Source organism: Coregonus clupeaformis, chromosome 3 (genome assembly GCF_020615455.1).
Source record: "Coregonus clupeaformis isolate EN_2021a chromosome 3, ASM2061545v1, whole genome shotgun sequence".
Taxonomy (NCBI): Eukaryota; Metazoa; Chordata; class Actinopteri; order Salmoniformes; family Salmonidae; genus Coregonus; species Coregonus clupeaformis.
In genome coordinates, this window is record NC_059194.1 from 38,511,647 (window position 1) to 38,536,579 (window position 24,933).

General features: G+C 41.8%; 1 protein-coding gene across 2 annotated transcripts in view; it reads right to left on the reverse strand.

Moving 5' to 3' along the window:
• Positions 1-24,933, reverse strand: part of LOC121545086 (glypican-4-like) — a 103,733-nt gene that overhangs the window by 34,798 nt on the left and 44,002 nt on the right. For both annotated transcript variants that reach the window (XM_041855480.2, XM_041855473.2), the window contains exon 2: positions 10,074-10,232. In XM_041855480.2, coding sequence (XP_041711414.1) covers positions 10,074-10,232 — 159 coding nt within the window. The remainder of the gene's footprint in view (positions 1-10,073; positions 10,233-24,933) is intronic.

Here is a 24,933-nt window from a genome sequence, read left to right on the forward strand (position 1 = left end):
AGCGTGAGGGAGGAAGAGAGCGTGAGGGATGGAGAGAGAGAGATCAAGAGAGAGGGAGTGGGGAGAGAGAGGGAGGGGGAGAGAGAGGGAGGGGGAAGAGCGAGAGAGAGAGCGAGGTAGGGAGAGAGCGAGAGAGAGGGGGAAAGCGAGGGGGATAAGAGAGCGCGAGAGAGGGAGGGGGAGAGAGAGATCGAGAGAGAGAGGGAGAGGGGAGAGAGAGCGAGAGGGAGTATTGGAAGAAACACAAAATAACTGTCAATCTCCCTCAGCCTGGGGCTCCATGCAAGATCTCACCATGCAAGATCTCACCTCGTGGAGTTGCAATGATCATGATAGCGGTGAGGAATCAGCCCAGAACTACACAGGAGGATCTTGTCAATGATCTCAAGGCAGCAGGGACCATAGTCCAAGAAAACAATTGGTAACACACTACGCCGTGAAGGACTGAAATCCTGCAGTGCCCGCAAGGTCCCCCTGCTCAAGAAAGCACATATACAGGGCCTGAAGTTTGCCAATGAACATCTGAATGATTCAGAGGAGAACTGGGTGAAAGTGTTGTGGTCAGACGAGACCAAAATGGAGCTCTTTGGCATCAACTCAACTCGCCGTGTTTGGAGGAGGAGGAATGATGCCTATGACCCCAAGAACACCATCCCCACCGTCAAACATGGAGGAGGAAACATTATGCTTTGGGGGTGTTTTTCTGCTAAGGGGACAGGACAACTTCAACGCATCAAAGGGACGATGGACGGGGGCCATGTACCGTCAAATCTCGGGTGAGAACCTCCTTCCCTCAGCCAGGACATTGAAAATGGGTCGTGGATGGGTATTCCAGCATGACAATGGCCCAAAACACACAGCCAAGGCAACAAAGGAGTGGCTCAAGAATAAGCATATTAAGGACCTGGAGTGGCCTAGCCAGTCTCCAGACCTTAATCCCATAGAAAATCTGTGGAGGGAGCTGAAGGTTCGAGTTGCCAAACGTCAGCCTCGAAACCTTAATGACTTGGAGAAGATCTGCAAAGAGGAGTGGAACAAAATTCCTCCTGAGATGTGTGCAAACCTGGTGGCCAACTACAAGAAATGTCTGACCTCTGTGATCGCCAACAAGGGGGTATGGGCAAGTTGCAGCGGAGGGTGCAGAGCTGGTGGCCGGGGTAGTGGTAGCCAGGTGGAAAGCATGGCCAGCCGTAGCAAAATACTTGTTGAAATTCTCGATTATTGTAGATTTATCGGTGGTGACAGTGTTCCCTAGCCTCAGTGCAGTGGGCAGTTGGGAGGAGGTGCTCTTATTTTCCATGGACTTTACAGTGTCCCAAAACTTTTTGGAGTTAGTGCTACAGGATGCACATCTCTGTTTGAAAAAGCTAGCCTTTGCTTTCCTAACTGATTGTGTATATTGGTTCCTGACTTCCCTAAAAAGTTGCATATCGCGGGGGCTGTTTGATGCTAATGCAGTACGCCACAGGATGTTTTTGTGCTGGTCAAGGGCAGTCAAGTCTGAGGAGAACCAGGGGCTATATCTGTTCTTAGTTCTGAATTTTTTGAATGGGGCATGCTTATTTAAGATTGAGAGGAAAGCACTTTTAAAGAACAACCAGGCATCCTCTGACGGAATGAGGTCAATATCCATCCAGGATACCCGGGCCAGGTCAATTAGGAAGGCCTGCTCGCTAAAGTGTTTTAGGGAGCGTTTGACAGTGATGAGGGGTGGACGTTTGATCGCGGACCCATTACGGACGCAGGCAATAAGGCAGTGATCGCTGAGATCCTGGTTGAAGACAGCGGAGGTGTATTTAGAGGGTACATTTGTCAGGATGATATCTATGAGGGTGCCCATGTTTACAGATTTAGGGTTGTACCTGGTAGGTTTGTTGATAATTTGTGTGAGATTGAGGGCATCTAGTTTAGATTGTAGGTTGGCCGGGGTGTTAAGCATATCCCAGTTTAGGTCACCAAGCAGTACGAACTCTGAAGATAGATGGGGGGCAATCAGTTCACATATGGTGTCCAGGGCACAGCTCGGGGCTGAGGGGGGTCTGTAGCAAGCGGCAACAGTGAGAGACTTATTTCTGGAAAGGTGGATTTTTAGCAGTAGAAGCTCAAACTGTTTGGGCACAGACCTGGATAGTACGATAGAGCTCTGCAGTAGATTGAAACCCCACCCCCTTTGGCAGTTCTATCGAGACGGAAAATGTTGTAGATGGGGATGGAAATTTCTGAATTTTTGGTGGCCTTCCTAAGCCAGGATTCAGACACTGCTAGAACATCAGGGTTGCCGGAGTGTGCTAGCGCAGTGAATAACTCAAACTTAGGAAGGAGGCTTCGGATATTAACGTGCAAGAAACCAAGGCTTTTACGATTACAGAAGTCAACAAATGATAACGTCTGGGGAGTAGGAGTGATACTGGGGGCTACAGGGCCTGGGTTAACCTCTACATCACCAGAGGAACAGAGGAGGAGTAGAATAAGGATATGGCTAAAGGCTTTAAGTACTGGTCTTCTAGTGCGTTGGGTACAGAGAAAAAAAGGGGCAGGTTTCCGGCCGTTGTAGAATAGATTCAGGGCATTATGTACAGAACAGGATATGGAAGGATAGGAGTACAGTGGAGGTAAACCTAAGCGTTGGGTAACGATGAAGGAGATAGCATCACTGGAGGCACCGATTGAGTCGGTCTCTGCGTGTATGGGGGGTGGGACAAAAGAGCTATCTAAGGCAGGTTTAGCTGGGCTGGGGGATCTACTGTGAAATAGTATAATAAGAAATAAGCGAAACAGCAATAAGCAAGGCATATTGACATGGGAGAGAGGCATAAAGCAATCACAGGTGTAATTCGAGAGAGCTAAGACAACAGCTGGTAATGTCGACAAAGTTTGGGCTGAGGCAAAAAATAAACAGGATGCGGTACCGTAAAATGGAACAGTCCAGCAGGCATCAGCTGTATAGCTGAGTTATCATAAGGTCCGGTGAACAGCAATAGGAGAGTTCGGAGGAAGTTCGGGGGCTGCTACAGCACTAGCTAGCAAGAGGCCACGGCTAGCGTGTGCTAGCGGGCCGGGGCTAGCAGATGGATCTTCATGGTCGACGTCGTAACGGGAAGCCTGTTGTAACCACATCAGACGATTTCGTCGGCAGACCAGTCGTGTTGGATCGGCAGGGCTCCGTGTCGACACTAGGAGGTCCTGTCCGGTTGACAAGGAGGTAGATAGCCGGAAGATGGGCCTGGCTCAAGGCTAACTCAGGGCTGATTAGCCAACCACAAAACGTCCATTTGGTTGCAGCTAGCTAGTAGTGATGAATCCGGTGTTAATGGTTCAGTGATTCCAGCAGAAAAAACGATATGTTCAGGGTCGATAACGCGCTGTGCAGACTGGCCGAATAATAGTCCAGGCTAGAGCTGGCTGGCAGGTATGTATTGCAGGCCACTGCCACGGACAATGGTGAAGACCGCTAAACGGTGGCTAATAGCAAGTAGCTAGTTAGCTGGCTAGCTGGCTAGTTTCAGCCAGAGGTTCTGGATAAAAATGTATGAAGAAACAACAGAATCCGTTCCACATTGGGTGAGGCGGGTTGCAGGAAATTATATTTAGTTAAAGGATGGAAAGTGAGATTGAAAAATATATAAAAAAATAATAATAAAAAAAAACAGGCTATTTACATAAAGGACACTACAGAAAACACGACCGCACTGCTATGCCTTCTTGGATGTGTGCAGCACGCGTGTGATAAATAATCGACATAACGAACGAACAGCTTCGGGAATCCATCTGGTTTTTTTAATCAATCAAATAGCCTAGATTAAAAATGGCATTATTACAATCTTTTTTTCACTGACCTAAGCAGGCCACTGACGGGGATGATAGACTTTCCAAAACCTCCCCTGTATGTCGAGCCCCGACACACAGACAGGGGCATTCCCATGCTGTTGTTGCCTCTTCAGAAAGTTGGTTTATTTTTGGTCAATTGCACATTATTGTTTGAATAAATCATGATGATAAAAAAGTACATTGTGAACCAAAAACTAACATGACCAGGTAAATTGTTTTCATTGGCACCCTTACGACCAATTCAAAATGTGTGTCGCACAGCCAATTCAAACAGTTGCAAATGCGACTGTTTTGGTCGCAGTTTCGAACCCTGCAGAGACATGAGAAGAGTGAAAATGGGACAAAGGGCAGTGAGAGTGAGAGTGAGTGAGTGAGTGAGTGAGTGAGTGAGTGAGTGAGTGAGTGAGTGAGTGAGTGAGTGAGAGGAGCTAAAGCAGCCACCACATTCCGACACGTCAAATTCCTGTTCACATCTGGCTGCAATTCACATGCTTCCTGTTACCAACTATCCCACACACACACACATGCAAAACGCACACACACGCACATGCAGAGTGGAATGTTTACATATTCTACGCCGGTGGCTGGACGGCGTTCGCGCATGTTGGATGCATCTCTGCCTTGTCGTTTGTCGTTATCCAACTGGCCGGTGTTGCCTGGCGCTCCTCCATCTGATAGCGAAGTCAAAGGAGCACAGCAAGAGGAGCAAGGCAATCAACGATGGTCACATGTCAAAAGCCATGGAAGCCGAAGACAGCGGTCTCCCGCAAAGCAGTCTAGCCTCCCAACGAGAGGCCTGGAGCGGATATAAACGGCGAAAAGTTTTGCCGTCCTGGAGCCTGATCTTCCTGCACCTTCGTCGCTTTATAAGGAGGATGGGATCCACCTAAATCATTTGGGTTCCTGGATCCTTTCACAGCATTATAATGCTGCGACACAATGACTTATCAATGACCCAAGCCCAGCTCAGCTAACCCCTACCATTGTGATGCGGAGTTGTCATAATGCTTCAGCAAATGTACAGTGGGGAAAAAAAGTATTTAGTCAGCCACCAATTGTGCAAGTTCTCCCACTTAAAAAGATGAGAGAGGCCTGTAATTTTCATCATAGGTACACGTCAACTATGACAGACAAAAATCCAGAAAATCACATTGTCGGATTTTTAATGAATTTATTTGCAAATTATGGTGGAAAATAAGTATTTGGTCAATAACAAAAGTTTCTCAATACTTTGTTATATACCCTTTGTTGGCAATGACACAGGTCAAACGTTTTCTGTAAGTCTTCACAAGGTTTTCACACACTGTTGCTGGTATTTTGGCCCATTCCTCCATGTTTTGGGGCTGTCGCTGGGCAACACGGACTTTCAACTCCCTCCAAAGATTTTCTATGGGGTTGAGATCTGGAGACTGGCTAGGCCACGCCAGGACCTTGAAATGCTTCTTACGAAGCCACTCCTTCGTTGCCCGGGCGGTGTGTTTGAGATCATTGTCATGCTGAAAGACCCAGCCACGTTTCATCTTCAATGCCCTTGCTGATGGAAGGAGGTTTTCACTCAAAATCTCATGATACATGGCCCCATTCATTCTTTCCTTTACATGGATCAGTCGTCCTGGTCCCTTTGCAGAAAAACAGCCCCAAAGCATGATGTTTCCACCCCCATGCTTCACAGTAGGTATGGTGTTCTTTGGATGCAACTCAGCATTCTTTGTCCTCCAAACACGACGAGTTGAGTTTTTACCAAAAAGTGCCTGCAATCTGGTGCAGGTTATCAGTCAACCTACCAGGGTAGTTACAAACAGCACAGGAATGAAATCATCAACATGTATTGATCAAATATTTACTAATGCTGCAGAAATTTGCTTGAAAGCAGTATCCAGATCCATCGGATGTAGTGACCACAATATAGTAGCCATATCTAAGAAAACCAAAGTTTCAAAGGCTGGCCCCTAATATAGTGTATAAGAGGTCATACAAGAAGTTGTGCAGTTATTCCTATGTTGTTGAATATTTGTTGGTCCGTGGTGTGTAATGAGGAGCAAACAGACGCTGCACTTGACACATTTACAGTGGGGAAAAAAAGTATTTAGTCAGCCACCAATTGTGCAAGTTCTCCCACTTAAAAAGATGAGAGAGGCCTGTAATTTTCATCATAGGTACACGTCAACTATGACAGACAAAATGAGAAAAAAAAATCCAGAAAATCACATTGTAGGATTTTTAATGAATTTATTGGCATATGATGGTGGAAAATAAGTATTTGGTCAATAACAAAAGTTTCTCAATACTTTGTTATATACCCTTTGTTGGCAATGACACAGGTCAAACGTTTTCTGTAAGTCTTCACAAGGTTTTCACACACTGTTGCTGGTATTTTGGCCCATTCCTCCATGCAGATCTCCTCTAGAGCAGTGATGTTTTGGGGCTGTCGCTGGGCAACACAGACTTTCAACTCCCTCCAAAGATTTTCTATGGGGTTGAGATCTGGAGACTGGCTAGGCCACTCCAGGACCTTGAAATGCTTCTTACGAAGACACTCCTTCGTTGCCCGGGCGGTGTGTTTGGGATCATTGTCATGCTGAAAGACCCAGCCACGTTTCATCTTCAATGCCCTTGCTGATGGAAGGAGGGTTTCACTCAAAATCTCACGATACATGGCCCCATTCATTCTTTCCTTTACACGGATCAGTCGTCCTGGTCCCTTTGCAGAAAAACAGCCCCAAAGCATGATGTTTCCAACACCATGCTTCACAGTAGGTATGGTGTTCTTTGGATGCAACTCAGCATTCTTTGTCCTCCAAACATGACGAGTTGAGTTTTTACCAAAAAGTTATATTTTGGTTTCATCTGACCATATGACATTCTCCCAATCCTCTTCTGGATCATCCAAATGCACTTCAGACGGGCCTGGACATGTACTGGCTTAAGCAGGGGGGACACGTCTCGCACTGCAGGATTTGAGTCCCTGGCGGCGTAGTGTGTTACTGATGGTTGGCTTTGTTACTTTGGTCCCAGCTCTCTGCAGGTCATTCACTAGGTCCCCCGTGTGGTTCTGGGATTTTTGCTCACCGTTCTTGTGATCATTTTGACCCCACGGGGTGAGATCTTGCGTGGAGCCCCAGATCGAGGGAGATTATCAGTGGTCTTGTATGTCTTCCATTTCCTAATAATTGCTCCCACAATTGATTTCTTCAAACCAAGCTGCTTACCTATTGCAGATTCAGTCTTCCCAGCCTGGTGCAGGTCTACAATTTTGTTTTTGGTGTCCTTTGACAGCTCTTTGGTCTTGGCCATTGTGAAGTTTGGAGTGTGACTGTTTGAGGTTGTGGACAGGTGTCTTTTATACTGATAACAAGTTCAAACAGGTGCCATTAATACAGGTAACGAGTGGAGGACAGAGGAGCCTCTTAAAGAAGAAGTTACAGGTCTGTGAGAGCCAGAAATCTTGCTTGTTTGTAGGTGACCAAATACTTATTTTCCACCATAATTTGCAAATAAATTCATTAAAAATCCTACAATGGGATTTTCTGGATTTTTTTCTCTCAATTTGTCTGTCATAGTTGACGTGTACCTATGATGAAAATTACAGGCCTCTCTCATCTTTTTAAGTGGGAGAACTTGCACAATTGGTGGCTGACTAAATACTTTTTTTCCCCACTGTATGAAATTGCTTATTTCAGTTACTAATAAGTATGCACCCATTAAGAAAATGACTGTAAGAACTGTTAAATCCCTGTGGATTGATGAGGAATTGAGAAATTGTATGGTTGAGAGGGATGAGGCAAAAGGAATGGCAAATAAGTCTGGCAGCATAACCGATTGGCAAACATATAGCAAATTGAGAAATCATGAGACTAGACTGAATAAAAAGAAGTAACTACACTATGGAAAGATAAATGACAAAGAATGATAGTAAAAAAAAGCTTTGGAGCACCTTAAATGAAATTTGGGGAAAAAGGGCAAACTCCGCTCCATCATTCATTGAATCAGATGGCTCATTCATCACAAAACCAACTGATATTGCCAAGTACCTTTATGATTTTTTAATTGGCAAGATTAAAAAACTTAGGCATGACATGCCAGAAACAAACTCTGACACTGCACATCCAAGTATATCTGACCAAATCATGAAAGACAAGCATTGTAATTTTGAATTTCGTAAAATGAGTGTGAAAGAGGTGAAACAATTATTGTTGTCTATCAACAATGACAAGCCACCGGGGTCAGACAACCTGGATGGAAACTTACTGAGGATAATAGTGGACGATATTGCCACTCCTATTTGCCATATCTTCAATTTAAGCCTACTAGAAAGTGTGTGCCCCCAGGCTTGGAGGGAAGCAAAAGTCATTCCGCTACCTAAGAATAGAAAAGCCCCCTTTCCTGGCTCAAATAGCCGACCTAGCATCCTGTTACTAGTAAACTTTTGGAAATAATTGTGTTTGACCAGATTCAATGCTATTTTTATAGTAAACAAATTGACAAACTTTTAGCATGCTTATAGGGAAGGACATTCAACAAGAACAGCACTTACACAAATGACTGATGATTGGCTGAGAGAAATTGATGATACAAAGATTGTGGGGTCTGTTTTGTTAGACTTCATTGTGGTTTTTGACATTATCGATCATAGTCTGTTGCTGGAAAACTTGTGTTACGGCTTTACACCCCCTGCTATATTGTGGATAAAGAGTTACCTGTCTAACAGAACACAGAGGGTGTTCTTTAATGGAAGCCTCACCAACATAATCCAGGTAGAATCAGGAATTCCTCAGGGCAGCTGTCTAGGCCCCTTACAATATTTACTAACGACATGCCACTGGCTTTGAGTAATGCCAGTGTGTCTATGTATGTGTATGACTCAACACTATACATGTCAGCTACTACAGTGACTGAAATGACTGCAACACTTAAAGAACTGCAGTTAGTTTCAGAGTGGGTGTCAAGGAATAAGTTAGTCCTAAATATTTCTAACTGAAAGCATTGTATTGGGACAAATCATTCACTAAACCCTAAATCTCAACTAAATATTGTAATAACTTATGTGGAAATTGAGCAAGTTGAGGTGACTAAACTGCTTGGAGTAACCTTGGATTGTAAACTGTCATGGTCCAAACATATTGATACAACAGTAGCTAAGATGGGGAGAAGTTGGTCCATAATAAAGCGCTGCTCTACCTTCTTAACAGGACTATCAACAAGGCAGGTCCTACAGGCCCTAGTCTTGTCGCACCTGGACTACTGTTCAGTCGTGTGGTCAGGTGCCACAAAAAGGGACTCAGGAAAATTGCAATTGGCTCAGAACAGGGCAGCACAGCTGGCACTTGGATGTACACAGAGAGCTAATATTAATAATATGCATGTCAATCTCTCCTGGCTCAAAATGAAGGAGAGATTGACTTCATCACTACTCATATTCATGAGAGGTATTGACATGTTGAATGCACCGAGCTGTCTGTTTGAACTACTGGTGCACAGCTCTGATACCCATGCATACCCCACAAGAGGTCTCTTCACAGTCCCCAAGACTATGGGAGGCGCACAGTACTACATTGAACCATGACTACATGGAACTCTATTCCACATCAAGTAACTGATGCAAGCAGTAAAATTAGATTTAAAAAACAGATAAAACATTTTGGAACAGCGGGGTCTGTGAAGCAACACAAACATAGGCACAGACACACGATAACATACGCACTATACACACACGTACACATGGGTTCTGTATTGTAGATATGTGGTAGTGGTGGAGTAGGGGCCTGAGGGCACACAGTGTGTTGTGAAATCTGTGGATATGTTGTAAAGTTTTTAAAATTGTAGAACTGCCTTAATTTTGCTGGACCCCAGGATAAATACAAATACAAAACTGTCCCGTTTTAATTCGTCAGTGACTCAGCATTGTCACATGTAGGGCAGGTAGTGGAAACCCGATCTGGATATTTATTCACACACAGAGAGAGAACAGTACGTGTGTTAAGGGAAAGAAGACTGGTTCTGGGTGCGTGTGTGGTCTGTCTGGGAGCATGTGTGCCTCTCTCTCCCCAGAGCGTAGTGCAAGGCAGGGGAGAGGGGATTGGCCAGAGAGGGGCAGTGACAGACGTTGAGAGACAGGTGGACAGGCCACAGACAGGTAGACTCGGTGTCTCTGCTGCAGGCAGCCAGTGCACAGGCAGGTGGGACATAAATGGACTGATACATTAGGAAGGTAGGTGTGTGGGCATGCGTCTCGATCTCTCCCTTACGGTCAAAGTGTCTGTGCCTCTGTTTGAAGATGCTCTGTAGGTTGGAGCTGAGCTGGGAGACGGGGGCCTTCAGGTCTGAGTGGCTCTGCTGGCTCAGCTTTTCCTCCATCTCCAGGGTACAGCATGAGTAGCCCTGGGGACACACCTTTAGGGGGGCTCCTACAAGCACAGACAGGGAAGAGAAAACACTGTTACACACTATAGATACACACAAACCAATACCAACCATCGTTAAAACAGTTCATACACCCCACATAATTACACAATATGAAAAACTAACCTACTTCTGTTTCCTGTAAATTAAAGGTTGAGTAAGTAAGAATTATGTCCACAAATGTACCAACATTTCTATTAGTGGGACAAAAATTGATTTGTCATTTTTTGTCAACAATCTTCACAAAATACTCTAATGTCAAAGTGGAAGAAAAATTCAAACTTTTTAATTTGTTAATGGAAAATAAAACACTAATATATGTTGATTAGATAAGTATTCAACCCCCCGAGTCAATACATGTTAGAATCACCTTTGGCAGCGATTACAATTTAGTTTTTCGAAGCGCTTTGCACACCGGGACTGTACACTATTTGCCCAATATTCTTAAAACAATTCATCAAGTTGGTTGTTGATCATTGCTAGACAGCCATTTTTAAGTCTTGCCATTGATTTTCAAGCTGTTTTAAGTCAAAACTTTCACTAGGCCAACAGGAACATTCAATGTCGTCTTGGTAAGCAACTTCAGTGTATATTTGGCATTGTGTTTTAGGTTACTTTCCTGCTGAAAGGTGAATTTGTCTCCCAGTGTCTGTTGGAAAGCAGACTGAACCAGGTTTTCCTTGCCAATGACAAGCATACCCATAACATGATGCACCCACCACCATGCTTGAAAATATTAAGAGTGGTACTCAGCGATGTGTTGTGCAAGATTTGCCCCTAAAATAACGTTTTCTAGTCAGGACAAAAACATTCATTTGTTTGCCACATTTTTTGCAGTATTATTTAGTGCCTTATTGCAAACAGGATGCATGTTTTTATTTTACCCATCTACCAATACGTGCCCTTCTTTGCGAACCATTGGAAAACCTCCCTGGTCTTTGTGGTTAAATCTGTTATTGAAATGTACAGTACCAGTCAAAAGTTTGAACACACCAACTCATTAAAGGGTTTTTCTTTATTTTTACTATTTTCTACATTGTAGAATAATAGTGAAGACATCAAAACTATGACATGACACATATTGCATCATGTAGTAAACAAAAAAAGTTTTAAACAAATCACAATAGGTTATATTTGAGATTCTTCAAAGTAGCCACCCTTTGCCTTGATGACAGCTTTGCACACTCTTGGCATTCTCTCAACCAGCTTCATGAGGTAGTCACCTGGAATGCATTTTAATTAACAGGTGTGCCTTCTTAAAAGTTAATTTGTGGAATTTATTTCCTTCTTAATGCGTTTGAGCCAATCAGTTGTATTGTGATAAGGTGTGTGTGTGTGTGTGTGTGTGTGTGTGTGTGTGTGTGTGTGTGTGTGTGTGTGTGTGTGTGTGGGAGGGTATACAGAAGATAGCCCTATTTGGTAAAATGGACCAAGTCCATATTATGGAAAGAACAGCTCAAATAAGCAAAGAGAAATGACAGTCCATCATTACTTTAAAGACATGAAGGACAGTCAAGCACCCCCACACCATAACACCACCTCCTCCATGCTTTACGGTGGGAAATACACAAGGATATCTTCCATTCACCTACACCGCGTCTCACAAAGACACGGCGGTTGGAACCAAAAATCTCCAATTTGGACTCCAGACCAAAGGACACATTTCCACCGGTCTAATGTCCATTGTTCGTGTTTCTTGGCCCAAGCAGGTCTCTTCTTATTATTTGTCCTTTAGTAGTGGTTTCTTTGCAGCAGTTTGACCATGAAGGCCTGATTCACACAGTCTCATCTGAACAGTTGATGTTGAGATGTGTCTGTTACTTGAACTCTGTGAAGCAGTTATTTGGGCTGCAATTTCTGAGGCTGGTAACTCTGATGAACTTATCCTCTGCAGCAGAGGTAACTCTGGGTCTTCCTTTCCTGTGGCGGTCCTCATGAGAGCCAGTTACATCATAGCACTTGATGGTTTTTGCGACTGCACTTAAATCAACTTTCAAAGTTCTTGAAATGTTCCGTATTGACTGACCTTCATGTCTTAAAGTAATGATGGACTGTCGTTTCTCTTTGCTTATTTGAGCTGTTCTTGCCATAATATGGACTTGGTCTTTTACCAAATAGGGCCATCTTCTGTATACCTTGTCACAACACAACTGATTGGCTCAAACACATTAAGAAACGCATTTAAATTCCACAAATTTACTTTTAAGAAGGCACACCTGTTAATTGATATGCATTCCAGGTGACTACCTCATGAAGCTGGTTGAGAGAATGCCAAGTGTGTGTAAAGCTGTCATCGAAGCAAAGGGTGGCTATTTGAAGAATCTCAAATATAAAATATATTTTGATTTGTTTAACACATTTTTGGTGTCTTCACTATTATTCTACAATGTAGAAAATAGTAAAAATAAAGAAAAACCCTTGAATGAGTAGGCGTTCTAAAACTTTTGACCGGTAGTGTATATGGGAAGCAGGCAAATGTCTTTCACTGAGCTGTGTAAAGACAGACTGACAGGGGTGAGAAAATTAATTTAAATGTATTTTAAATGTTATTTTGTTGTTGTTTGCAGGTGCACTATCCTTCTGACCCTATGCAGCCAGGTCCCATCTACTTTTTAACTCCTCGCAAGTGTGGCTTGTTTGGTGTCTACTGTGAAGGAATACCACAACAAGTCAACTACTTGATTGATGAAGGCATGTCATTCAGCAGCAGCGCAGTCATCAACTACATGCACCAGCACTTCAGGTGAATATCATTTTCATTGCATTGTAGCAGGTTATTCTTCTTATCTAAACTTGGGAGGTGAATTGATGTTATGCAAGGTTGTAATGTCTTCAATTATTTTTGTCATTTCCTGTTTTACAGCTTCGATGCTCTGGTGTTGTCGCCAAGGAGCGTTCGGACTCAGTCGGGACCAGGTTTCAGCTGCTGCGCAATGCTGACATCTTTCCTCCCATAGATGGTCTGCCTGTACAAGCACCACCTGGACTGGACACAGCTAGACAAACGTATATTTTTGAGAAGATCAGGGAGTTTTGCGACAAAGAGGCTATGGACATCACATGCCTTGCAAAGTCAAGGGCAGGACAGAAACATTTCCCAGTCATCAGCACTAGCTGCAGTGCCTCTATTCAAATGACTCTCTCCTAATATGTTGCTGCTACTATTCATTTTTTTATCCTGCTGCTCAGCCACTTTACCCCTGATTGTATGCATATAAGTATTTTTTTTTTTTTTTTTTTACATTTTAGTCATTTAGCAGACGCTCTTATCCAGAGCGACTTCCAGTTAGTGAGTGCATACATTACTTTTTTTTGTTTGTTTTTCATACTGGCCCCCCGTGGGAATCGAACCCACAACCCTGGCGTTGCCGAATCAAGGCGGTCGGTCACAAATGTGTAGAATTGCAGCAAACTTGCTTTAAAACTTTTTTTTTCTCCTCACGGCTGTCAAGAGGGCAGATGCTAAAATGCTTTGCTCGCAAGGTGAGAACAAAAATTCTCATATATGTTTCTAAACACTTCTACATTAATGTGGATGCTACTATGATTACGGATGATCCTGAATTAAATCGTGAATAAACATTTGTGAGAAAGTTACAGGCATAAATATCATACATCCCCCCTCCCCCCAAAAAAAAGAAATTATACAAAAATGCTAACCTCCCCTGTTATTGTAATGTGTGTCTAACATTCTCTCTCATCATTATTCACGATTCATTCAGGATTATCTGTAATCATGGTAGCATCCACATTAATGTAGAAGTGTTTAGAAACATTATATTCTTATTTACAATAAAAGTTAATCCAAAATGACACAATACATTATTTACCACTCATTTCTATTGGGCACAAAATAAAACCGATAACACATCTACAAGTTTGTAGAGTAAAAAGCTTGATGTAATCATTGCGTGCTAGGAATATGGGACCAAATAATAAACTACTTTAATACACTACCGTTCAAAAGTTTGGGGGCACTTTGAAATGTCCTTGTTTTCCATGAAAACCTACATGAAATGAGTTTGAATAGGAAATATAGCAAAATGCATAGGAAATGTAGTCATTGACAAGGTTAGAAATAATGATTTTTAATTGAAATAATAATTGTGTCCTTCAAACTTTGCTTTCGTCAAAGAATCCTCCATTTGCAGCAATTACAACCTTGCAGACCTTTGTCCTGTTGTAGGAGGAAATTGGCTCCAATCAAGCGCCGTCCACAGGGTATGGCATGGCGTTGCAAAATGGAGTGATAGCCTTCCTTCTTCAAGATCCCTTTTACCCTGTACAAATCTCCCACTTTACCACCACCAAAGCACCCCCAGACCATCACATTGCCCCCACCATGCTTGACAGATGGCATCAAGCACTCCTCCTGCATCTTTTCATTTGGTCTGCGTCTCACAAATATTCTTCTTTGTGATACAAACACCTCAAACTTCGATTAGTCTGTCCATAACACTTTTTTCCAATCTTCCTCTGTCCAGTGTATGTTCTTTTGCCCATCTTAATCTTTTATTTTCATTGGTCAGTCTGAGATATGGGTTTTTCTTTGCAACTCTGCCTAGAAGGTCAGTATCCCGGAGTCGCCTCTTCACTGTTGACGTCGAGACTGGTGTTTTGCGGGTACTATTTAATGAAGCTGCCAGTTGAGGACCTATGAGGCGTCTGTTTCTCAAACTAGACACTAATGTATTCGTCCTCTTGCTCACTTGTGCACCGGGGCCTCCACTCCTCTTTCTATTCTGGTTAGAGCCAGTTTGTGCTGTTCTGTGAAGGGAGTAGTACACAGCGTTGTACGAGATTCAGTTTCTTGGCAATTCCTCACTTGGAATAGCCTTCATTTCTCAGAACAAGAATAGACTGATGAGTTTCAGAAGAAAGTTATTTGTTTCTGGCCATTTTGAGCCTGTAATCGAACCCACAATTGCTGATGCGCCAGATACTCAACTATTCTCAAAGAGGCCAGTTTTATTGCTTCTTTAAATCAGCACAACAGTTTTCAGCTGTGCTAACATAATTGCAAAATGGTTTTCTAATGATCAATTAGCCTTTTAAAATGATAAACTTGGATTAGCAAACACAACGTGCCATTGGAACACAGGACTGATGGTTGCTGATAATGGGCCTCTGTACACCTATGTAGATATTCCATTTTAAAAAAAATCAGCCGTTTCGAGCGACAATAGACATTTACAACATTAACAATGTCTCCACTGTATTTCTGATCAATTTTATGTTCTTTTAATGGACCAAAAAATTGCTTTTCTTTCAAAAACAAGGAAAGTGACCCCAAACTTTTGAACAGTAGTGTAAGTGAATTTGTCCCAATACTTTTGGTCCCCTAAAATGGGGGGACTATGTACAAAAAGTGTTGTAATTTCTAAAACGGTTAACCCGAACTGGATGAAAATACCTTTAAATTAAAGCTTACAGGATGCACTTCACCCTCAGTCATTGTACTATTTCAAATCCAAAGTGCTGTAGTACAGAGCCCAAAAAATTATAATTGTGTCACTGTCCCTATACTTTTGGCGCTCACTGTATCTCAAGTGCTATTGAGGGAATAATCTTACAATGTTGCTGTCCAGAAATGAGAGCATTACCATCTATGTCAAAAACCTGGGCCTCTTACGGAGACTGTAGAACTGTCATCAACACATGCTTCAGCATTCCCCCTTTGCTCTAGGAGCATTTGTGTGCCCAGGCCCCATAAGCGTATCGAAAGGATCCCACCCTGCTCACCAATGTGCCTTAGCAGAATGCAATCTAAAGCTTGTGTGGTCCAGAAACGAGAACTCTACCATCTATGGCAAAAGCCTGGCTCCTGACGGGGACAATAGAATTTTCACCACGGCAAGTTACAATAGTAAAATAATCTGTTTGTCACCTGTCAAACTGATTCTATATTGAATATAGTATTTGAGATGCTCAAACAAGCACATGTATCTGTAGTTGGTGTTTTTCAACTCTAAAATGCACCAGACTGTGTAAGACAAAACCAACAAAGAAAAGACAACAAACAAATGCATATGTGGTCCCAATGTCTAAATAGCTACAGCAGGGCCAGTTCAAGCTGCAGTAGGATGGTTCTCCTCACAGGTGAGTGAATCAGCCCATGCCTGGTGAATAGCACTTGATTTATCTCTGGGAGCAGGACACAGAAGAGCTGAATAGATCATGTGAGACAAAGGTGAGTGACAATAATTAATAAAATAAATCATCACAGCAAAGGAATGTAGTTTGTGAGCTAGAAAATGAACATCCTGACAGTCTGGGTGCTCTGCAATAATCCTACTCCAACTATTGACAGGGATAATGTGGCATTTCTTATTTGTCAGTATAAATGAAATGAATGGATCCTGCCTTGATGACTGTTTTAGCTTTACACTGCTTGTCCTATAGATTTGTGTATTCTTAAATGATTACTTGGAATAAACTGATAGCTAAAACGCTCCTTGTCCCGGAATGACATGCTAGCTAGTGATAAAGCCATGTGCTCCTGCTAGCTAGCAACATATCTACTTGTTGTAACTAGCTTGCTAACTAGCAAGCTAGCTACATTACTAAGGTTGCTGCGTTCTAAGTTGGGAGTCATTTTACAGCTTGCATTGATGGCATCATGTTTCTATAACTAAATAGATTATTTTTCTTTTTTAAAATCTCTCTCTCAAGCTGCCATCAGCTGTGTACTACCTTAGGTACGGATAACGTGATTGACAGACGTGATCAGCAGAGATAGCCCCAATCCAAATCGACGGGACTGCAGTAGAGAGAGTCAGCAGTTTTAAGTTCCTCGGCGTCCACATAACGAGGACTTGACATGGACCAACACCACCACCACTCTTGTCAAGAGGGCGCAACAGTGTCTACTTCCTAAGGCAGCTGAAGATATTCGGCATGCCATCCCAGGTCCTCTCCAAATACTACTGCTCACCATCAAGAGCATCCTGACCGGTTGCATCATGGCCTGGTACGGGAACTGCTCCATCCACGACCTTAAGGCCCACCATCGGGCAGACCAAAATGCACAGAGATAGAAACTATCTACAAGCCATCAGACTGCTGAACCATTGAGCTGGACCTGCACTGACTCTCCGCACCGTAGCACACATGCACTCAAGCATCCACACACACATATACATTCATGCCACACACACACCACAACTGCTGCTACCAGACTCTAATTATTATTGCTAAATACTGCACAATTTAAAACACTTTCCCCCAATCCCCCTTCCCCAAAACACATGTAAATATTGGACTATAAAAATGGTGCCTTCCTGTATTATACTTATGCAAACATTTCTAGTAGTTGAAATTTGGTCAGTCTGCACTGGCCAGACCAAATCTGAACTAATCATAGACGTCTATGTTTCACAAGTTTGGACAGCACAGTACAGTAGAGCAGGGGTCCCCAAACTATGAGTCTATTCTACTGAGCCATTTACTTTATGTTCATATTCTTATCTTTTATTATTTCTTAATGTTGTTGCATTGTCGAGAAGGAACCCGCAAGTAAGCATTTCATTGGACGGTGTATACCATGTATATCTCGCACATATGACTAATACAACTTGAAACTTTGTACCATGGATAGTACACAAGTTTTGATTGGTTGACAGTTTAGTACTTCGTGGCATTTGCCTGTCCAGCTAATGAACGTACACATTTTCTTTAAACATTTGCAAGAATTGACATTGCCAACAAACGGAAACGTTTTCAGATGAAATAAATATACACAATGTGTAAAAATCAGCTCCTTCCTCGACAGATATGGAGCATATCAAACTAAAGCAGATAGCTTGCTATGCCCCCACCGCCTAGAAGGCATGTGTACATTTTTCAACCATTTTCCATCCAAAAAATTAGGAATAAGCAAGGCCATTGATTTCTGGTCAAACAGATGGAAAATTAATCTTAGACAACATCTAACAGAAAAAGTCTTAAAAAGGTATTAGTAATACATGCAAACACAATAACGGTGAAGTAAAGACCCCTGCCAATTAATATAAACACATATTTAGTTTTGGATAAATTATTAGCTTTCTGTAAGTTTAAAGAAACATTGCCTTGTAATTCCGTTACCAAAAACCCACATATCTTTAAGATATTCTCTCATCTCTCTCCCTCATGAGGAGGGTGGACAATGAAAGTTCACAGAAGTAACAGGTAAAGGTAGACCTACCAATTAGTTCGTGTTTTTACTGATATCAAGTTTGTTTATGATTTATTAATGGATTAAAACTCTATTAAAATTATATTACCAAATTACCTCCCTTCCACTGGCATACTGTTATGTTCAGCTCATAACTGTTTTTTCTCTTTCTGTCGTCTAGTGGTAAAAGCAAGACTGTGAAAACAGTCTGGACAACCCCTCCATTTCACTCTCCAGTTAACGCCACCTCTCTCTTACAGACACCTACCACCTACTCTCTTTTCCATTTACGGTAACAAGCATCCTCACCCACTGAGCACTGACCAACACCGGACGTTCATGGATGCTGAAAAGCAGTTGAAATTTGGTTAGTCCATCCTGGCTGGACCAAATCTGAACCAATCAAGTTTGGACAGCACAGTACAGTGGAGCAGGGGTTCCCAAACTTTTTCCACTCAGGCCCGCCTTCCAGCATTGGGGAACATCTCTCCTCTCTCCAGCGTCCAGACAGGCTACTTTAGGAAACTTTCTGAATGGACATATAGGCCTATAGAGAGAGAATCTGCGTACTCACATGCACACCCCCGTAAATGCACCCGTCAATCAAAGCCACCAGTATATTTCAAACACAAGAGCAAATATTTATCCTTTCCTTAAAACGTATTTAAAAAACTTTCCGAAAGTAGGCTATAAGATAATGAATTGACAAGGAAAGTATGAAGGGGACAGCTATGCTATAGTATGAAGATGAAATTGACAATCATTAAAATATAAACAAATACGCGCAACATGTCCATAGCCTATTTATCTGCAACTGTGATTATTCTATAGCACTCTACACCCACACACATCTAGCGGATTAGCTGCTTGAGCATCAAAGGACAGTTAGTGAACACTCCCGTTATTTTTTGTCACTGGCCAACACACAATAGACAATAATTATGTTTTTTCAAAATGTTTACAAATCAATAAAAAATGAAAAGCTGAAATGTCTTGAGTCAATAAGTATTCAACCCTTTCGTTATGGCAAGCCTAAATAAATTCAGAGTAAACATTTGCTTAACAAGTCACATAATATGTTGCATGGACTCTGTGTGCAATAGTGTTTAAACATGATTTTTTACTGACTACATCATCTCTGTACCCCACACATACAATTATCTGTAAGGTCCCTCAGTTGAGCAGGGAATTTCAAACAGATTAAACCACAAAGACCAGGGAGGTTTTCCAGTGGTCCTCTGTAGCTCAGCTGGTAGAGCACGGCGCTTGTAACGCCAGGGTAGTGGGTTCGATCCCCGGGACAAAAATGTATGCACGCATGACTGTAAGTCGCTTTGGATAAAAGCGTGTGCTAAGTGGCATATTATATTATAAAGAAGAGCCCCTATTGGTAGATTTAAAAAATATATATATAATAAAAATAAATACATTGAATATCCCTTTGAGTGTGGTAAAGTTATTAATTATACTTTGGATAGAGTATCAATACACCCAGTCACTACAAAGACACAGGTGTCCTTCCTAACTCAGTTGCCGGAGAGGAAGGAAACACCTCAGGGGTTTCACCATGAGGCCAATGGCGACTTTAAAACAGTTAAAATGGCTGTGATAGGAGAAAACTGAGGATGGATCAACAACATTGTAGTTACTCCACAACACTAACCTAATTGACAGAGTGAAAAGAAGGAAGTCTGTACAGAATAACAATATTCCAAAACATGCATCCTGTTCGCAACAAGGCACTAAAGTAATACTGCAAAAGATTGTGGCAAAGCAATTAACTTTCGGTCCTGAATACAAAGTGTTATGTTTGGTGGCTGCATCATGTTATTGGTATGCTTGTAATCGTTAAGGACTGGGGAGTTTTTCAGGATAAAAAAAAAATGGAAATGAGCTAAGCACAGGAAAAATCCTTGAGGAAAACCTTGTTCAGTCTGCTTTCCACCAGACACTGGGAGATTAATTCACCTTTCGGCAAGACAATAAGCTTAAAACACAAGGCCAAATCTACACCGGAGTTGTTTACCAAGAAGACAGTGAATGCTCCCGAGTGGCTGAGTTACAGTTTTGACTTACATCTGCTTGAAAATCTATGACATGACTTGAAAATGGTTGTCTAGCAATGATCAACATCCAATTTGACAAAGCTTGAAGAACTTTGAAAAGAATAAAGGGCAAATATTGTACAATCCAGAGACTTACCCAGAAAGACTCACAGCTGTAAATCGCTGCCAAGGGGTATGAACACTTTCTGAAGGCACTGTATATGGGGACTAACTACCTTTGTAAAACAGCTAGGGCTGTGTGTGTGTACGTATACATATAGGATCTTTATTTTTTAGGGGGTAGATCAGCTTTAATATTGCAGATAGATTGTAACTTCCATCAATGTAATTGTCTCTCGCATATATACTTTTAATGGTAGGTTTATTTGAACAGTGAGAGACAGAATAACAACAACAAAATCCAGAAAAACTGTTATAAATTGATTTGCATTTTAAATGAGGGAAATAAGTATTTGACCCCCTCTCAATCAGAAAGATTTCTGGCTCCCAGGTGTCTTTTATACAGGTAACGAGCTGAGATTAGGAGCACACTCTTAAAGGGAGTGCTCCTAATCTCAGTTTGTTACCTGTATAAAAGACACCTGTCCACAGAAGCAATCAATCAATCAGATTCCAAACTCTCCACCATGGCCAAGACCAAAGAGCTCTCCAAGGATGTCAGGGACAAGATTGTAGACCTACACAAGGCTGGAATGGGCTACAAGACCATCGCCAAGCAGCTTGGTGAGAAGGTGACAACAGTTGGTGCGATTATTCGCAAATGGAAGAAACACAAAAGAACTGTCAATCTCCCTCGGCCTGGGGCTCCATGTAAGATCTCACCTCGTGGAGTTGCAATGATCATGAGAATGGTGAGGAATCAACCCAGAACTACACGGGAGGATCTTGTCAATGATCTCAAGGCAGCTGGGAGCAAAGTCACCAAGAAAACAATTGGTAACTCACTACGCCGTGAAGGACTGAAATCCTGCAGCGCCCGCAAGGTCCCCCTGCTCAAGAAAGCACATATGCCCGTCTGAAGTTTGCCAATAAACATCTGAATGATTCAGAGGAGAACTGGGTGAAAGTGTTGTGGTCAGATGAGACCAAAATCGAGCTCTTTGGCATCAACTCAACTCGCCGTGTTTGGAGGAATGCTGCCTATGACCCCAAGAACACTATCCCCACTGTCAAACATGGAAGTAGAAACATTATGCTTTGGGGTGTTTTTCTGCTAAGGGGACAGGACAACTTCACCGCATCAGAGGGACGATGGACGGGGCCATGTACCGTCAAATCTTGGGTGAGAACCTCCTTCCCTCAGCCAGGGCATTGAAAATGGGTCATGGATGGGTATTCCAGCATGACAATGACCCAAAACACACGGCCAAGGCAACAAAGGAGTGGCTCAAGAAGAAGCACATTAAGGTCCTGGAGTGGCCTTAGCCAGTCTCCAGACCTTAATCCCATAGAAAATCTGTGGAGGGAGCTGAAGGTTCGAGTTGCCAAACGTCAGCCTCGAAACCTTAATGACTTGGAGAAAATCTGCAAAGAGTGGGACAAAATCCCTCCTGAGATGTGTGCAAACCTGGTGGCCAACTACAAGAAACGTCTGACCTCTGATTGCCAACAAGGGTTTTGCCACCAAGTACTAAGTCATGTTTTGCAGAGGGGTCAAATACTTATTTCCCTCATCTGACTGATTGATTGCTTCTGTGGACAGGTGTCTTTTATGAGTGTGCTCCTAATCTCAGCTCATTACCTGTATAAAAGACACCTGGGAGCCAGAAATCTTTCTGATTGAGAGGGGGTCAAATACTTATTTCCCTCATTAAAATGCAAATCAATTTATAACAGTTTATCTGGATTTTTTTGTTGTTATTCTGTCTCTCACTGTTCAAATAAACCTACCATTAAAATGATATATATGCGAGAGACAATTACATTGATGGAAGTTACAATCTATCTGCAATATTAAAGCTGATCTACCCCCTAAATAAACCTACCATTAAAATTATAGACTGATAATTTTTTTTGTCAGTGGGCAAATGTACAAAATCAGTAGGGGATCAAATACTTTTTTCCCCCTCACTGTACATACTATATACATTTTATGGACACAGTCAATTTTACAATAATTATATTTTGTTTGTTTTTACTGCTTAACTTCCTCTACCCTCAACCTCTCTGATCATTTTCATGATGTCCATCAGGTTTGCTTCTATATGCCATATCTTTCTAACTGTGCTCTTTCACAAAAGCTCTCAACCTATAACCTATATACTTATTATGGACACAGTATGCTTACATTAGTTATCTTGTTGTTAGTTGTTATTAGTCCCATCCTTCAACTCCATTCAACACCACCCCTCCATCTCTTAACACCATCCATATTGGATTTCTATTTGCCATATATTTTTCAACTGTACTGTGATGTTTTACAAAAGTTCTGAACCTTTCTATACTCATTGTTTCTATAGATTGTAAATTGAAAATAAACATTTTTGCTAAAAGTATTATTACATTATTGATCGATTGACTGACTTTTTCAGATCACCCAACAATTGGCCCAGTGTCATCCGGGTTTGGCCGGTGTAGGCCGTCATTGTAAATAATAATTTGTTCTTAACTGACTTGCCTAGTTAAATAAAAGTAAAATAAAAAATAAAAATAAATAATGCTATCTGCAGGGTTAGCTCCAGGTAAATATTGCAATCCTTTAGCCATTCCTGGACCTGTGTCCAAAAACAAGCTACAAATGGACAGTACCAAAACAAATGATCTAATGATTCTGTCTCTTCGCAGCAAAAATCAGCAGAGCTGGGAAGATTGTATCCCCCATATATATAACATTCTATATGTAGCAATAATTTTATATAATAATTTAAATTAAAAAATGATACACTTTGAATCCGGCGTCGTTTTGCGTATCAGTTCATAAACACTATGCCATGGGATCGGTACATCAAAAATCTCTTCCCAACTATTTTGCAATCTATATGGGACGGCTGTCAATCCTTTGGTCCTTAAATAAAACTGGTATACTTTTTTTTTTTATCACAGTTTTCTTTAACTAATTATGTTCATTAATGCAAGGCCGACAGACAAGTTCCTTACTTTTTCCCCCTTCCACTTTCCTCTTCCATTTTTGCGGTAATGCTGCAATTATTTGGTTGTAATTTTGGGTAGAGCAGATATTTCCATATGTTTTTGTTAGCTGCATGTGCGAAATTACTCCACCAGTCCTACCGATGATATAATTTACGAAGATTATACATTTTTTAAACATTGTCCAAAAAAACGTTTTTTAAAATTAATTAGTATATTTGAGTTTAACCACAATATTTGTTGCATTTTTGTTCTGTCGTTTCTGGAGGATTAAATTGAAATTGCAACCAACTTTCTTTGGCTTGTTTTAGAAATAGTGATATTTGGGAGATGATTTCCTTTTCAAATAACTGAAAGTGAGAGGTTATAATCTGAATAAAGAGAAAAAGGCCATTCTTGAACATTGGGTGAGACAATCTTACTAATTTGCTAGAGAACCAGTTCAGATTTAAGTATAACTTTTGTATGGTAGCAAGATGTTCACCACTCTTTGAAGTCTGTTTACAGTTTCTCAGGCCGTCTAGACTTGACAGTTCATGCAGCTTTAGTATTCTCATCATAGAGTTCTGATCATGGAATTCCCAATGTGTCATGCATCTACACCTACGGATTCCCTTTTTCCGGGCTATATTGAAATGCCAATATGCATTCTACAAACGGTGGAATAGGCCAGTCCGCAAGCTAGCAAGCAATGCTAAAGGGATTGCAAACAGGTTAGCGTAACTCTTGTTTTTCTAAATATTTGCCAGCTGGTTAGCATTTATGAGGCCAGCAAACACGTTCCTCACACGCTAGGAACGTATTTCCTCCAACATTATAATGAAAAGGTGCCTCTCGGAGACTTGTGGGAGGAGTGCTGATGATGTCACCCACTGCGCCTTCGGTAGCCTGATTGCGTCCAGACTGAGGAGAAATCTGCACACAATGCATCCCTGACCACCTCCTGATGTGTTCAGCCAGATCTGAACACAATCAGACCGCAAAGCGACTTTTGTGCGTATAGACCCGTCTTTTCAATGTGATCTTCATATTCTGATAGCAGAAGTCGCATGTAAGTGTCAAGTGTAGACAAGACCTCAGTGTTGCATGAAAAAGTTAAACAATTCAGTCTTGTATTCAACTCAGGCTGTATGATTTAAAGGTGCAATATGCAGAAATCGCGCTGCCATTTCCTGGTTGCAAAAATTCTAATAGTTCGCCTAATTTCAGTTTGTGACAAAACAAGTATAGAGAAGTAAAAGTCGCAAAAACAAAACTAAGAACAGGAAGCATAGAAACAGTGCACATAGAACAGATCTACTGCGTAACTCACATTTCTAAGTGAATTTGGTCGGTTCGCCCAGAAAGTTCCATATTGCAGCTTTAAAGGAAGTTAAAGAGTAGCAGAAAAACGACATC